Source organism: Pyrgilauda ruficollis, unplaced genomic scaffold, assembly GCF_017590135.1.
Source record: "Pyrgilauda ruficollis isolate IOZ18807 unplaced genomic scaffold, ASM1759013v1 scaffold135, whole genome shotgun sequence".
Lineage (NCBI taxonomy): Eukaryota > Metazoa > Chordata > Aves > Passeriformes > Passeridae > Pyrgilauda > Pyrgilauda ruficollis.
In genome coordinates, this window is record NW_024511988.1 from 221547 (window position 1) to 236954 (window position 15408).

At 47.4% G+C, this 15408-nt stretch overlaps 1 protein-coding gene across 1 annotated transcript in view; it reads right to left on the minus strand.

Moving 5' to 3' along the window:
- Positions 1-1145: 1145 nt before the first annotated feature.
- PRKCH (protein kinase C eta) overlaps positions 1146-15408 on the minus strand; it is a 113337-nt gene continuing 99074 nt past the window's right edge. Inside the window, exons 13-14 of the mRNA XM_041459419.1 lie at positions 3531-3674; positions 1146-2149 (exon numbers count right to left, since the gene is read on the minus strand). Of these exons, the coding sequence (XP_041315353.1) occupies positions 2003-2149; positions 3531-3674 (291 nt within the window). The 3' untranslated portion in view covers positions 1146-2002. The remainder of the gene's footprint in view (positions 2150-3530; positions 3675-15408) is intronic.

The following is a 15408-nucleotide window of genomic DNA, read 5'->3' on the forward strand; positions in this document are numbered from 1 at the left end:
CCCCCTCATGCAAATGCATCCATCCCTGTACTGCTTCTTCCTATATCAGAAAGCAACTCAAGCCAGCCTGCACAGCTGATTCTGGGATCATTTTTCTGGAAATCTGCTCTTTTTCTCCTGATTATACAACACAAGCTGTCCTTCCTTCCTCTCTTTCCCCACTTTGGAGGAGCAGGGTATCTACACATCAGCAAAGGGATGGGCTGCAATGTGACCAGAAGGTGCCCATGGATTGGAAGGAAGATCAGAGGATGAAGCTGTGCTTACTGGAACAGGAGACTCAGGAAAGAAAGAGGGAGAACTGCTGGAATACACAGGCACAAAGAAAAGAAGAGTCCAAGGGTAACTGAGCCTCTGCCCCACTTGTCAGACAGTTCAGAGATGATTTAGAGGTAGAAGTGACTCAGTCAAGCAGAGGGGACTGGAGTGGGAAGGAATAATTCCTGCAAGTACATCTCAGCTTCTTCATCTCAGATTTCTTCTTCACAGCAGGTGAGCATGTACAGACCAGTGGGTCTGAGCTGTAATGGGGGTTGTATCTCTGTAATTTCCATGCCCAAGGCTCCTGCTCCCCATCACAACTTCCACAGCTGCAGTGAGGCAAAGTCTGTGCAGAACTGTCCCTCTCTGCTGCACCTCACCCTTCTCTCAAGTTAAAGCATGTGAGGAGCCCAATATAAACATCATCAGTTCTGCAAGAGGTTAGAAATCCTTTTCCTTCTCCAGAAATTCATATCTGCCCAAGGAAGAGGCTATAAACCTGTCATACAGCTTCGAGCCCAGCAAGGAGTGCAAAGGTGTGCCAAGGAACTTCAGAAAAATCATCCAGCTTCCAGAAGAACAGGAAAAACACAGAACCATCTCCCAGAGTATCTGGGTTCCAAAATCTGCACTGAAAAATCATCTCAGTCTGCCTGGCAGAAGCTTGAGGATGCAAGTGATAAGAAGTGCCCTATGAGTAATGAGCTCTTAAATCCAAACCAAACCAAGTCACTCTGTATCTTTAGATAAGGTTTATCACTCTCAGGGGAGAAAAGCTGTCCTTTTGTGTTACCTGTTGGTTGGCAACTCTGCCTTCAAGCAGCTTGCCAGCTCTGCAGCTCCCATAGCAATAATGCTACAAATAATTTAAGTGCTACCACTTTGGATCAAAATTTTAATGAGGCACTAAACCCACAAAAGGGGCTCTGTGTAACATAATTAAATAGAAAGGGCCTAAATAAACAGTACAACAAGTTACATTATAGTTGAAAACAGCTGGGAGGCAAAGAAAGGAGCATTGAAGATGCATGATGTAAAAAGGCATTTCACAGAATGCAAACACTAAAACTTTTCAACACGCACAAAGAGTAAAACACTACGAGCACATGACTTCCTTTTGATTTGGAAGAATCTGTGTGGGACACAGGGCATTTGTTTTTTTTTCCTTCTGCTAGTCAGCACAATGAAATATTTCACATGGGAACCCAAACAGTGTCAAAAAGAGCCATTTGTGCTTCGGAAAGAAATAAATACTGCAGGAAACAGGTAAAGTCAGTAGGAACATCTGGTTCAGTCAGGCCTTGGGATGTTAGATGACGTCTCCAAAACGCTGGACAGTGCTGGGACTCCTCAAAAGAGTCTTGCAAACAATCAGCATTATAAAAAGTCTGTTTGGCTCAGGGCTGCAAGACACTTGTTCCATGCTCAAGCCGACTCCTCGAATCCACTACAAGCGGTGACATTCAGGCTGAGCCAACCAGCTCAGCATCCAATGCTCTGTCTGCATCAGCTATTTACAGTATCATGTTTGTTCCACCCCTGTCAATATTTGATCCAAGAGCTGCAGAAGCCCTACAAACACAGGAAGGTTTCAATTTCACATTAAGGTAACACTGACAGTGGTGCTGCTGTATCGTGCCAGTCAGTGCACTGCTACTCCTTGAGAATGAAATTACTGGTAAACTTCGTTTTCATTTAATTTCCTCCCAGTCCTCTCATCAGCCTTTCTCCAGAGCCATAGCTATTCCAACATGTCTGGGTTGGTGAATGAAAAGTGTCTAAATTCATCCTGGTTTATCATTGCAAGGATCCCTTCTTCAATGGGGGTCAGGATGGGCTCCTCTTTTATAAAATCTGGATCAAAGTTGCTCACGTCATCTTTGGATTTCTGTCAAATGCAAAACACAAAGGAAAGACACGTCAAAAGTATGTATCATCTGCTTGATCCTTGCTCTGTATCTGAGTGCATTGAACCATCACTTCCATGACCCAGGCTGAGCTGACTGAGAGCTTTTTCTGGGCTTGCCTCTCACAGAGAAAAGCCTTTTCCAGCCTCTGAAGGTTCTGACAGGGAGCCCCCTCTCAAATTTAACTGGCAGCAACCCTGGGGGCTTCCCTGGCCAGACATGGCAGGGCAGGGCACATAAATCAGTCCCTCCTCTCAAGTGGCAGCACAGTCATCATCTGTGTTCCCAACTGGCTGACTCCACACAGACCCTCCTCATCTGCAGAGTGTCTCAGCTGGGTTTTGGGGAGGGGGTGGAGGGCACTTTTCTTAGTGCCAGCCATTAAACTAGCACAATACTGAATTACTGGGCCGTGGGAAGACAAATGGCTGGCCTCCAGGTGCTGGATTCCTCGCTGTGTGCCACAGAGGGGGGCTGTTTAGAATGCACACACACAAACTGGGTTTGTGGCACATTTTCATGAGGCATGTGTTTTTCCTGCACCCTGAGCAAGATATTTTATTGACATTGAGGTCAATAAAATTTATTGACATTGAAGTCTAACATTCCCAGATCCTGGCCAGCTTGTGGCAGATTGAGCAGGCTGCCTTAGCCTTTGATTCAGGCTAATGGGCAACTTGAGATTCTGCTTTTGAGCTGTCACACCTCCCCAGGTATCTGATCCTGCACCCAGCGTTCAGGGAGCAGGACTGGGTGGACCATTGCCACTGAGAGCTCACAGAGTGACCACAGCATGAGACAAGCCACCCCAGGCAATAATTTGAAAGACAAGGAAGCCACAGCGACAACCCTGGAAAGGCTGTCCATGAAGAGCAGTGCTCTTCTCTCACAGAGCATCCTCAGGGCTGTGTGGCACCACTGGGGACAGGGGCAGCACTGTGTCCTGTGCAGCCTCTCTGCCATGTGAAGCACTCACTGACAGTGGCCTGAGCAGGGAGCACTGTGCTGGGTGCTGAACAGACACAGAGAGGCAAGGGAGAGACAGCCCCGCTGTGGAGCGGTAGCTGGAGTGAGCAGGATGAGGATTACTTACCCTGTTTTATCTTTGGGGCAAGCCAAAGGGTACTTGAGTGCCTAACCTGCTGCAGCTGCTTTTACAAATCTGCATCTTTTCACTGAGCTGCCTTTGAAAATCCAGCATGGAAGGGAAAAGAGGTGGCTCACCAGGTGGCCAACCAGCAGCCAAGCCAGGGTCAGAGGCCTCACTTCCCTTCCTGTCTCACGGGAATAAATCTGCTTACAGAGCCAAAACGAGGGGAAAAGCCCCGAGGGATGCCTCCCCCCACCCTCCTCCCCACGTACAATGCGGGGCCTGAAGGGGGGCTCCATCTGCCGCTGGTTCAGCAGGTCCCAGTCCAGCTCCTTGAAGTAGGGGTGCCGCAGGATCGCGCTCTCGCCGCCCAGCCCGGCGCTGCCCAGCCGCATCGTGGGGTTCTTTGTCATGAACTGCAAAACAGAAAGGGCTGTTTGTTCCCTCCCATCCGGCACGGCCACGGGAGAGGGACCCATTAGCAGCCACACAAAAGCTTGTCCTCAGCTTTCCTGTTGAACTCAGCTGCTGGCCGGACTTCTCAAGTTCCTTGTAATGGAACCGCATGCGAGGAACTTGACTCGCACCCCAGAGGAAGAAGTCGGGGTTTGTTTCTCCCTGGTCCTTTGGCTTTTGATGAAATCCTTGATTACCACAGTAAGAAAAGAAAGTTGAGTTGCATCATTTGCAATATTACAAATATTGCCCAGTGTGTTTGGTCATTATTTGTTTCTGTATTAATTTCTCAGGAGTACAAGCTCACTCTCAAATGCTGCCCAGCAGCCAGCCAGGCTTTGGCCTGGACTCAGTCCTGAGCTGTGCCTTTTTCCTAAACCTCTCCCTGCTGAAGCCCTGCCAGATGCCTACGCTTTCCTTCCTGTCATCTCAGGAAACAGAGGAAAATGGGCAAGGCTCTGGCTTTTAGAGCCCTCTGACCCTGAGCTGATGGGAGCAGACAGGTGACCGTCTCCTCTCTCACTGCTGAAAAGCCAATAAAGGGTTTCATTTTGTAACATTTTTATTCTGCTGCCAGCAAAAAAGAAATCTCAAACTTCAGCCAAAGTGCCCTGACTTGCCAGGGAGCAACGAGGAAAGGCATACATCTCACAGATGGTGTGAGAGGGCCCCGGTGGGTGCACTTTAGGTCCTGATGAAAATGATGAAGTGTGAGTGCTGTGGATATTCTTAAAGGGGAGGAGGAGAATCCTTTCCCCAGGAAGGGAAAGAACTGGTTGGCTTGTTAATTTAGTATTACAGTTCTTGAAAACTCGGTAATAAACAATCTTTCCCCTTCCCTCAAGTATTTCCAATTCACTGGAGAAACCAGGTTATGTTTAAACTGGGGAAAATAGCTGCTTTTATTTGCCTATTGAAACAGCAGCATAAAGCAAGCTGCACTCCGGTGGAGGTGTCCAGACGATTTCCTGGAAGATGAAAGAGCATTATGTTTAGCAAACAGCTGAAGCAGCCAAAGCAGACAATCAGTCACTGTTTTGGGAATGGCCAAGTCTGCTGCATCTCAGCACTGGGGGAATGAAAAGAAGGGGAGGTGTGGTGAGAGACCAGCTTCATTCTGCCTGCAAGAGCCTTTCACAAGGTACAAACTCTCCTAGGACAAGCGGATAAAGGGTCTAGTCATTCCCCATCTAGAGAGAAGGTGCGGAGGAGAAAGATGACTGCCTGATTTATAGAGTTCTCCTCAACACCCCATTCTGAGGGGGTTACAGGGACGAAGCAGATGGGGCATCAAGCTGACACCTTGCAGGACCCCAGACTCTGCTGGCATCAGCACAAACTCCCCAGCTCTGCTCTGACCCCCTGAACCCTTTGAGGTCATGTGCTGCCACAGGACTCCCCACAGCAGAACCATTTTTCAGCATTCTACCCAAAACATCAGTAGAAAGAGCTGCCAGGTGCCCCCAGATTTGTAGGAGGAGCCACCAGGACAGGAACAAAGCTGAGGTGGCTGCTGCAGCTGGGCTCTCCCCATGCTCCTCTGGACTCTTCAGCCCCTGGTGATGCAGCATTTCCAGGGTCAGGCCCATGGACAGGCAGAACTTCTGTGTCTCCCCAAACCTTCCAGCCTGTTCTTCACCCTTTCTACCAGCAGAACTTCAACACAATTTCTTTTCCAAGAGACTGCCCCAACATTTCTGTGGGATAGTGATACCCCCAGAAACAGCTTGGTTTCCAAACAAGAAATGGGTCAAGCCAAAATCTCTGAGAGACCTGATTCAGACAAGCCTTTGCAAGCCTTGAACTAGACTTCTTTGCTTTGCAAAACAGACCAGAAACCTCCTGGCAGCCCTGTCTTTCTCTGGAGGTTCGTTCTTTGTCCCCACAGATGGATATCTGCACCTCACTGGCTCTTATTTGCATTGCTGGAACACCTAGAAAGCTCAGACAAGACCAGAGCTTGCTGGTGCTGGGAGTGGTATAGACTGAAACATTCCAAAACAACAAGAAAAAAATGGAGAAAATATCTGGGAATACATCACATGTCTCCTGGCTCCTGCCCTACCACCACCTCCATCACACCAGGAACCTTCTGTTAAATGTGGAAAGGGAAAAAATAATCATGAAAGTAAATAAACTCTGAAAAGGACTGGCAACAAACTTGCTTGGGTTCCCATTCATGCCCAACCATATAAGACCAAAACCTGAACCCAAATGCCCATTTCCAGATCAGTTCAGAGCCCTGGGATATAAAAGTGTGTTTATATTCCTATTTGCTTGATGTATTCCATGTGATGCCAAAGCTGTACCAAGCAAAGAAATCCAATGCAACAAGAGAAGAGCCAACATAAATTCATTCCTGGCTGCTTAAAACACCCTTTTTGATAGGACAATGAGGATTAGGCAAAGGCCATCCCTTAAGGTAACACAACATTCAAACCAAAACTGTTCAAATTCAAGTGGCCAGCTCCGATCTTTCCATTGGACCCAGAGACTGGGAAACCTCAGCTGGGTAACTCTAGGCAACATCCACCCCACAAAAAAGGCAGGAGAAGAGTGAAGGATTCAAATTCATCTGCTGATGGAGCACATTTCCCTGGCTGGCTCCTGAAACCAATGCCAGGTTTCCACAAAACCCCTCTGAATTTTCCTTGCCTCCAACAGGAATGGGCTGCCCTAAGCTCAGTGCCGCTGCTTCTCTGGCTCTGTAAAACCAGGGCTGTGAAGCACAAGGGGCTGCAGTGACCCCACAGCATCTTAAACCACCCTGGAGAGCACTCTCTAAGCCTGATTCCCAGGTGCTGGAAGCACCCAATGCAAGCTAGCGGGACCTTGAAAGTGAGTTATAGACCATGCACTCTACCAAGAGTATGAACACAACGTGAAGAGGCTCCCCTTCCATGGCAGTCAAACTCACACTGGTCTGCTTCAGCAAAAATGTGGCACAGGTAGCTCAGAGAATGCCACATCCCTGGAAGAACGCAAGGTCAGGTTGGATGGGGCTCTGGGCACGTGAAACACAGCCCTGTAGTCTGGGCAGTGCAGCACCATGCCAGGTTACCCAGGCTGTGGGCACACACACCTCTGCACCCAGAGGCTGTGATGGAAAACCACAGGCTGGCCATGGCTGCTCCTCCCTTACATAAAATCTGGTGAATTTTGGAGGTGGCAGATCTGGTGAATGGGGTGTGTTTCTCTGGGAAGAGGCTCCAGTCTTTATCTGGGCGGAAAAGCAGGAGTGCAAATGATGATGCCAACAGAGACACCTGATGTTCTGCACTGGAACAGTTGCCTGCTTTGCTGTAAGAGGTATATAAAATGACAGAATGAAATTTTGAAGCCTGCTTGGACTAAAATAAATAACAAAGCCTCTCAAACACTATTTGAATTCACTGAGAATTACTGCACTGACACAGAAATTAATGAATTTTCAGTTTGCATTGCCCAGTAAGCAGAAAAACTCAAGACTCCAATGACCTCTCAAAGGCTCCAAAACCCATGAATCCTGCTTCCTCCCTGCCTGAGGCAGCACTGACATTTCTCTGCTGCAGCAGAGCAGCATCTGGCAGACCATCTCATGCTGCCCCTGCTGTTTGATGGCACTAATAGCAAAGCAAAGAGCTCAAGACTTCCAAAAAACTTAAATTACCAGCTCAGTCTCCATCTCTGAAATGAGTATCTGCAGCCCATGCCCCTGTCCTGACCATGTGAGAGGCTCTTGTGCAGCAGGCAGGGTGAAGTGCCGAGGCTGCACAGACACTGTCCCTGCACACACAGGGCAAAGCTTTTCAGAAGTGTAGCTCCTCTTCCCCGTGATCCCCTTGGCTGCACTGAAAACCAGCTGGAAAATGTCTTACAAAGTGTTTGCTGTCTGGTATTCCTGGGAAGGCTGACACTTGCTTCACAGATTTGATAGCCCTCAATGTCCTTCCAAGAACAGCCCTCCAATGCAGGTGGTGAGAGATGTTCAGCAGAAAGTTTTTTGTGGAAAGATGTCATCTCCTAATGCTTAATTATCTCTTATTTTTCCACAATAACCATGAATGCAGCACAAACCTCAGCCTCTGGCACATAGATGAAGAAAAGAAGAAATACAAAGAAAAAAAAAATTAACAGTAACAACAACAAGGCAAACCAGAGATGCTCCTGAGCAAAAAGAAACCCAAAACCAAGATGCCTCCCAGCAAAACCAATAACAACGCTATCAAGCTCAAACCTGAACCAGGCTGTCAAGCCCTTGCTCTGTGACCACATCCAGACATGGGAAATTACCCCATTCCCAGGGTAAGGAGCTCCTTGGGAGCATCCTCAGACTGGGATCCTTTGTGCTACACCAGTTTGCTGAGCAGCAAACTGGAGCGAGGCTCTCCCTGACCTCAGCTCACCCTCCCAGCAGCATCGCAGCCAAAACCAGCAGCTGGCATGAGCCAAAACCATGACTTCACGAGATCATTTGAAAACCTTTACTGAGAGAAAATGCAGCAAGCCATGACAAGAAATTAAAAGCTGGGGATTAGTCCATAGAGGGCCCGTGAAGTTACAAGGAAAAAATGCTGCCATAGCAGTGCCAGCCATTGGGGAAAATCTGTGCCAGCCTGGAAGCTCAGCCTGCAGCAGGTGAGGGGATCTGTGCTGGTCCTTCCCTTCACCCACGGCTCAGACCATGCTGGGAAGGGCTCCAGGACTCCCAGAACACTGGGCAAGGCTGTGGTGGACTCTTCCAGTGTTGCTCACATGCAGCATTGCAACTTCTGTCTCAAGAGGCTGAGTCTGCAAATCAGTCTAATGGCCTGGGACTCACTGCGGGGATGTTTGCACAAATCAGCCATTTCCTTGCATTTATTTCCTTGAATTACAAGGCTCCTTTCTCAATACTGGAATCCCTGATTGGTTTTACGGAACTGATGTATGTGTTGTTTGCATCAGGACCATTAAATTCATGAGTAATATCACAGATTACGTGAAATTGCATCACATTCTAGGAAAATATTAACAAGGCTCAGTCCTGTCACAGGAGTGCTGCATTTCAGGAAGAGAAATACAACTTTCTGCTCAGTCCCTTCACACTGTCAGCCATCTGGACAAGAAAGAAATCATTCTTTCTTGTACTAAAGAACCTCTTAAACACACCAGTTCCCACCAGGTCTCTGGTGTATTTACCCTGTAGGAGAAACCCTGTGTCCCAGCAGTTTATCTTTCAAACACAAGCACACAGCAGAGAGGGAGGATATTCCAAATCATACAGGCAGGGAACAGAGACCAAGGAAAATTCATTTTATTTTGCCAGGAGCCCAAGGGCAGCCCGTCACAGATAGGATGGCAGTACCTCAGTCTCACCTCCTCTGCATCACACCCCGTGCCTCACAGGGTCCCCACTCAAATTGTGGCACTGTAATAGTCAAGTCAAACTGTTAAAAGAATGGAAGACTTCCCTGTTCATGGTTTTAAAATTTTCCTGGTGTTTCTCTCATGTTGGTACCAAAGTAAAGAGCAGCAGCAGCACAGGAGATTAATGCCCCACAGTCTCCCCTCAGTAATGAGGGAGAGCAGGAGATCAGGAGATACCCAAGGTGCTTCTCTTCATTAAGATTCATGAGCTAAACTAACAGGGCAGAAATTAACTGGAAAGGAAATAAGATTTCTCAAAGATCCATTTGATCTGAGACAAAAGGGAATCATTATATAAATAGAGCAATTACTCTAATTAAGGCTTCCCTACATGAATCTCTCGACTGAATGCTGCAGTTGCTGAAAACAGTTTGGCTGCCTATTATGTAAGGCAAACAAACCCACGGTCTGGGGTGTCATTAGCCCTCAAACAAAGAAGAAAGATGGTTCTATGGTTTTGTCTGTTAATGCCTGTATTATTTTTAATGACTGGAAGCCAAGAATTTTTTTTCATTTTTTTTTTAATACAAAGCTGCTCATTTTGAGCCCAGAATTGTCTTTTGCTCTCCTGGGCAAAGCTCCCATCAGTCTCCATCCCAGTCCTGCCAGGTGATGCTCACAAGTGTGCCTCATTTCCCCATGCGAAAGCAATCCAGGGCTTGGACACAGGAGGTGAGGGAGGCACAGCCCAGTTTCACTAAGAGGTGTGGTCAGAGAGCTGTCCCATGGAAGTCCTTGTGCTCAGGTGCCTGCTTGTGGCTGTGAGCCAGGCACTTGGAAGCTGGAATCCTCCTGACCTTCCCTGAGCACTGTGCTGCTGAGAGCAGGCCTGGAGTCACCGTGGCTCTCTCAAATGCCACCTCTGTCTCATCTGGGGATTTGCTCTGACTGCAGACATCAGAGGCCAGGTGGTGCTTCTGCTCCCCTCCTGCACACAGAGGGATCAATTGCTGGGAGCCCTGATTGCTACCAGTGCAATTCAGTGGTGGTGGGGCAGGATGTGACCCCACAGGGTGGGGGTACCCCCCTGCTGCAGTCCTGCCTACCCAAAACTGGGAGCAGGTGAAATCCTTCAGTGCAGAGAAGGTCCAGCAAGCACAGTGCCAGGGTTCAGAAGTACAAGGCTGCCCTGAAAGCATTTTAAGGAGAGGGGGGAGGAAGAGACAGAGTGTGAAATACCTGTTATCTCCTTTTCCAGATAAAAAGGGGCAGGGAGGTAAAAATAAGTCTTCAGCCCAGCTCCCTAAAAGCCAGAAGAATGTAACAATAGGCATGACAGAAGTCACATGTCCAGTGTGCCAGCCCCAGGCAAGAAGGACAAAATGTCAGTGCAGTGGGTATTAAGCAGATAAATTTGATCTCACTTTCCCCTGGTGCAGAAATGGCTGCTCGATGCTGCCCAGACAGAGCTTGAGGGAACAAGAAGGATTAACTGGATTGCAAACAGTGCTGAGCAAGAGAACAGCAAAATAAACCCAGGTGGACTGACTAGCAAAATAAACCCAGGTGGATAGAGCAACTCCCATGTGGGACAGACACATCTGGCTCCAGACCTGCCAGTGGTGTAAACTGATGAGACTTTGCTGAGTACCACAATGAAATGCTGTCTGAACAGCTACAAACTTCCCCACTGTGCTAAAATCTACCTGTTTCCTTGCCTCTCCCCACTCATCAACACTAATGTAGAATAAAAAGGCCACAAGTATCAAGTGCATGGCTTGAGGCCCCTGAGGATAATTACTGATTTTTGACACTTCTGCTTTTGGAATTTCTGTAATCAGTAATAGTAAATAGAAATTAACTTCAGTCATTGGCTATATGGAATATTTGACAAAGGTTTTAGTCAGGATGACACCCCACAAAGCTGTGCTTCAGAACTGAGCAGTCACCCCCACAGGGGTCACCAGCTGCAGGGGCTGCTCAGACAGTATCAAAATCCTGCTGCTGGTTTTCAATTACCACAGTCAGGCTACAGGTACAGCATGGGGATGTGCAGGTCCATTACTAAATCAATACATCAATCAGAGTAGCACAAACATGAAGGTAAAATGAGCATCACACTTATTAACAGACTGGGAGCATGATCCCACTCTCATTTTAAGCAGGAGTAAAATCTCCCTTGGGTTGCAGGGGAAAACAATTAATCCTTTTCTGATAGTTCTGTCAAGAGGAACTGGGAATCTGTTACACAACCCTGGGTGGTCTATTTACATAGGGTCAAGTACAAAGGGGACTAAAGTGCCCTGAACAAACCTGTAAAGTCCAATAAAGAAAAAAAAAAAAAAAACAAAAAACTTCAAAGGAACTTTTTTTTTTTTTTTTTTTTTTTTTTTGTAGTCCTGGTTATATTTAAATTCTTTTAATTTTGAAGTTCCTGAGAAGACACAGCATGTCATAAAGTTCAAAGCTGGAGGGATGAGTAAGACCTAAAGCCCTGGACAGTTCAGTCAGTCAGAGTTTTGTTACCTCTATCACAGTGTGAAGACCTCCCAGTTAGATGGACTGGCCCCTTCTGCAGGGGCTGCACAGCCAGAGCTGGCCCCATCCTACAGCAATCATTCCCAAACCCAGGGTGGACCCAGGGTCTCAAAGGAATCCTTAAGATTTGCCCCAAGACTGGATTTTAATGGATTTCACCAAACCCCTTTTGTGAGTCTTTAAGATCAGTTTAGATACGGCAGAGCTGAGGAAGGCGCCTGGGCCACAAGTCTTAGGCTCAGACACGGGAACTGCTCCTTCCTGAGCACAGGGAGTAAGGAGGAAGAAAAGATGGGGAAGACAATGTTGGCACTATGAACACACCTTCACCTTCCCCCATCCCTGGCAGGAAAGAGGAGGATGAGTCACACCAGGCTGCTTCAGGAGCTTTTTCTGAAGTAAATCTGAGCTTGCAGGTTGCAGACTCAAACGAGAATCTAATCTGAGCCTGTTGGAAAGGGAACGGTAAAAGACTTAATGACTATTTCAAGATGAATTTGGCCTTGGAAAGCTCTATACAGATATCTGTAGTTTTCTTTCAGAGTGAATTATTCAGAAGCATAGGACTGTCACTGTGGGGAAGAGGAGCACTTGAGAAAAAGGTGTGATCAATCAACAGAAGAGACTAAAATTACTGGGGAAAGCTGTTTGCTGTTTAAGAAGTAGGAGGGAAAGAGTAAGAGACAGCAGGTTACAGATACGGATGTGCAAGGCAAAAGAGGTAAGAAGGTAACCTGTGGTGGGGCACAGCCCTGTCACCTCACCATGGTGTGTTTATGGCAGAAATGAGGGTAATCTCTAGGTAAGAGATCATTTAAAACTGCAGAGCTCCTCCCCAGCTGGGATACAACAGGCTCCAGAGCCCTGCTTTTGCAGCAGTGGCTGTGGAGCCAAGCAGGAAATGCAAGATGAAAGCATTACTGAAAAACAAAATAAAGGAAAAATGTGTACACAGATCCAGCACAGAGCTTCAGAGAGAGATTTAAATATCAGCCTCATGCTGAAAGCCAAAGCTTAATCAAATTGTGCAAGGGAATTTATGGAGACTGCCAACTCTGAAGAGATGCCAAGGAGAATAATTTATTGGCATTTGAAGGCACTTTTAATATCTATCTGCCTTTGTTAGCAGGCTCCTCAGCTCTGAGGATAAAGCAATGAGCTCATCCAGCTCCCTCTTTGATTTTAGTGGGTCCACCATCACGCTGTCCCTTTTCCTTTTGAACTTTGCCTAAAAAATACATCTGGTTCATTCAGAAACAAGTTCATTCTGTCTATTCCAGCACTGAATGGGAAACAGATTATCTGCCTTTTTCTGCCACTTGGAAAGGAAGAACCTGGCCCAGAACTGCAGGATACAAATGCAAAGGGGAGACACAACTTGTGCAGGGTGACACAAGGGCACCATCAGCATCTGCCTGCCTCTTTTCACTCCTTGGAGGTGCTCAGGAGAGGGCTGGGAAGCACAAACAATGGGGTTTGGTTGAGTTTACACAGGGGCCAAAGTGACTGCCCAGCATTTAGGAAAAAGGTGAGGCATGAAGGCAGCAGAAAGCACAGATGTTATAATGAGTGATGTGCTGAGGGAGGAGGCAGACACCCCTGTGGTATCTGAGCTGATGACAGCTACTTCTGACCTTCCCCTGTCCAGAGGTGCTCAACCCCAAACAACTGCAGAATACGAACAGAATAAACTTCTCCAAAGTCCAGAGGACCTCACCCTCCTGCTGATGTCAGGGGTGAGCAGCTGCAGCAAGAAGGCAGCTGGGATCATCCACACCTCTCCTGAATTCAGACATCCTCGTCAGCAGTTTGCAAACAGCCCTTTCCCCTCCACTCCTCTGTCACAGCAGACTGCTTGCTTTGATTACATTAAAAAATCTGCCTTTAAGTCTTTCTGTTGTAAGAGCTCCATCCCTTTCCCTCCTCTCCTCATCAAGGCATTTTCAATTTGCCCACAGTGGTGGGGCCAGTCTGGTTCAGCACAGAGAATTCACTATCCACAAAGCCCTTCTGAAAATAAGGGGTCTTCACTGAGGGTTTGGGCACTCAGGATGGCACCTTAGGGTGGGCAGTTCACTTTGCTTTATCTCCCTTAGTAAGCCCTGGATGAAGTGTCCCAGGGAATTTTCTTTTTTATCTGTATGTGGACACTTCCAGTATTAAAAGGGAGCTTATAAAAAAGAGGGAGAGGGACTTTTTACACAGGCAGATAGGGACAAGGGGAACAGTTTTAAACTGAGAGAAGAGATATAGATGAGATATAAAGAAGAAATTCTTGGCCATGGGGTAACAGGATGCCCAGAGAAGCTGTGAATTATCCCTGGAAGTGTTCACGGCCAGGTTGGGTGGGGCTTGGAGCAGCCTGGTCTGGTGGAAGGTGTCCCTGCCCATGGCAGGGGGTTGGAACTGGATGGTGTTTCAAGTCCCTTACAACCCAAACCATTCTGTGATCTCTCCACTCTTTTCCTCTCAGCCCATTATGGTAAGTGCTTGCAAAGCCTGGATCTCCAGGGGCTCTGCTGGAGCTGTTATCCTGCATCCAGCCAAACTGGACTGCCCTGTGCACTGGCCATGTGGGACACGAGTAGCTCCTCAGTATTTCCTTGGAATGACAGCTTGTACTCCCCAGGGAGTCCTGGATTCAACTTATGCACACAAACATAGTAACAAAATTTATCTCACTTTATCATCACTTAGGATTCCTGAAAAATGATGGGAAACACTGCTCCTTTTCATGACAAGGAGGGACAGAGGAAGGTACCCTTCAAATACAGTTTTTCCTCACCGAGTATCAGCTGCAAATTTAGGGAAGAAGAAAATCATACACACAGACACACTTTCCTAACTTCCACCAAACTTATTTCTATGTATGCATATGGGTACACATAGGAAATCCCATCTTCCTCACCCTGTGGCCTGACAGCCAGAAACAAGTCCATAAAACAAAGGTCATCAAAGCAGGACTCTGCTCCCTCTGACCCACAAAGCACCATTATTGCTGCAGCTGAGTCTGAAGCACCACTCCCAGACAGGACAGCCTCTTGGAGTTCACATGACAGTGCAAAGGGGACTTTACACAATTCTGCAAGAACAAAGTCTCAGTGGTGTCTGGAGGGGGCAAAGGAACTCAGTGACACAAAACAGGAGTTCACTCACCCATACCATTTGCCTTTTGAGTCATTTCCAGGCTGCTGTTCTCTAGAAACACAGCTCAGGTTTTACTTTTGCATCCTTGGTAGTGCTGATGCAATTTTTCTTATGCTTGCCCTCAGCCAAGCTCCCTCACTTTCCCAGCCCTCTCACTCTTCACACTAATCCAGGGGCATTTGGGCTCCCCGGTGCCATTCCACCTGTGCTGAGAGAGAGCACAGGCTGCTCAAACCACAGCAAATTTTCTCTACACCTTCTTCTTTTCTTGTCTGGTGTTTATTTTTGACACAAAACCCACTTGGAGGTGGAGATAACCACTTCTGCCCACTCTCTTAACTGCAGTAGGGTTTTTCTCAAAATGCACATCTTTAACCAGCTGGAGGAAGAACAGGCTTTAGTCTCATTTGTGTCCCCAAAATATAAAGCTACAGGCAAGGCTGCCTAAGCCTCAGTTCTGGAGGGAGCATTTCAGCTAGGCCAGAAGTGTTTCAGAGCTCTCATTAAGACTGGGGGTTAGCATAAAAATGTCAAGAGACATCCTTGGCTTTAGCAAACTCAGCTGTGACAGGAGTTTGGAAATCCAGGGTGCAGAAGGCAGAGCAGTGCTAACACTTCCCTAGGGAGATGCTGCTTTCCAGCTCCTGCTGTTACCAGGCTTTGAGGGTGAAAATATCTAAG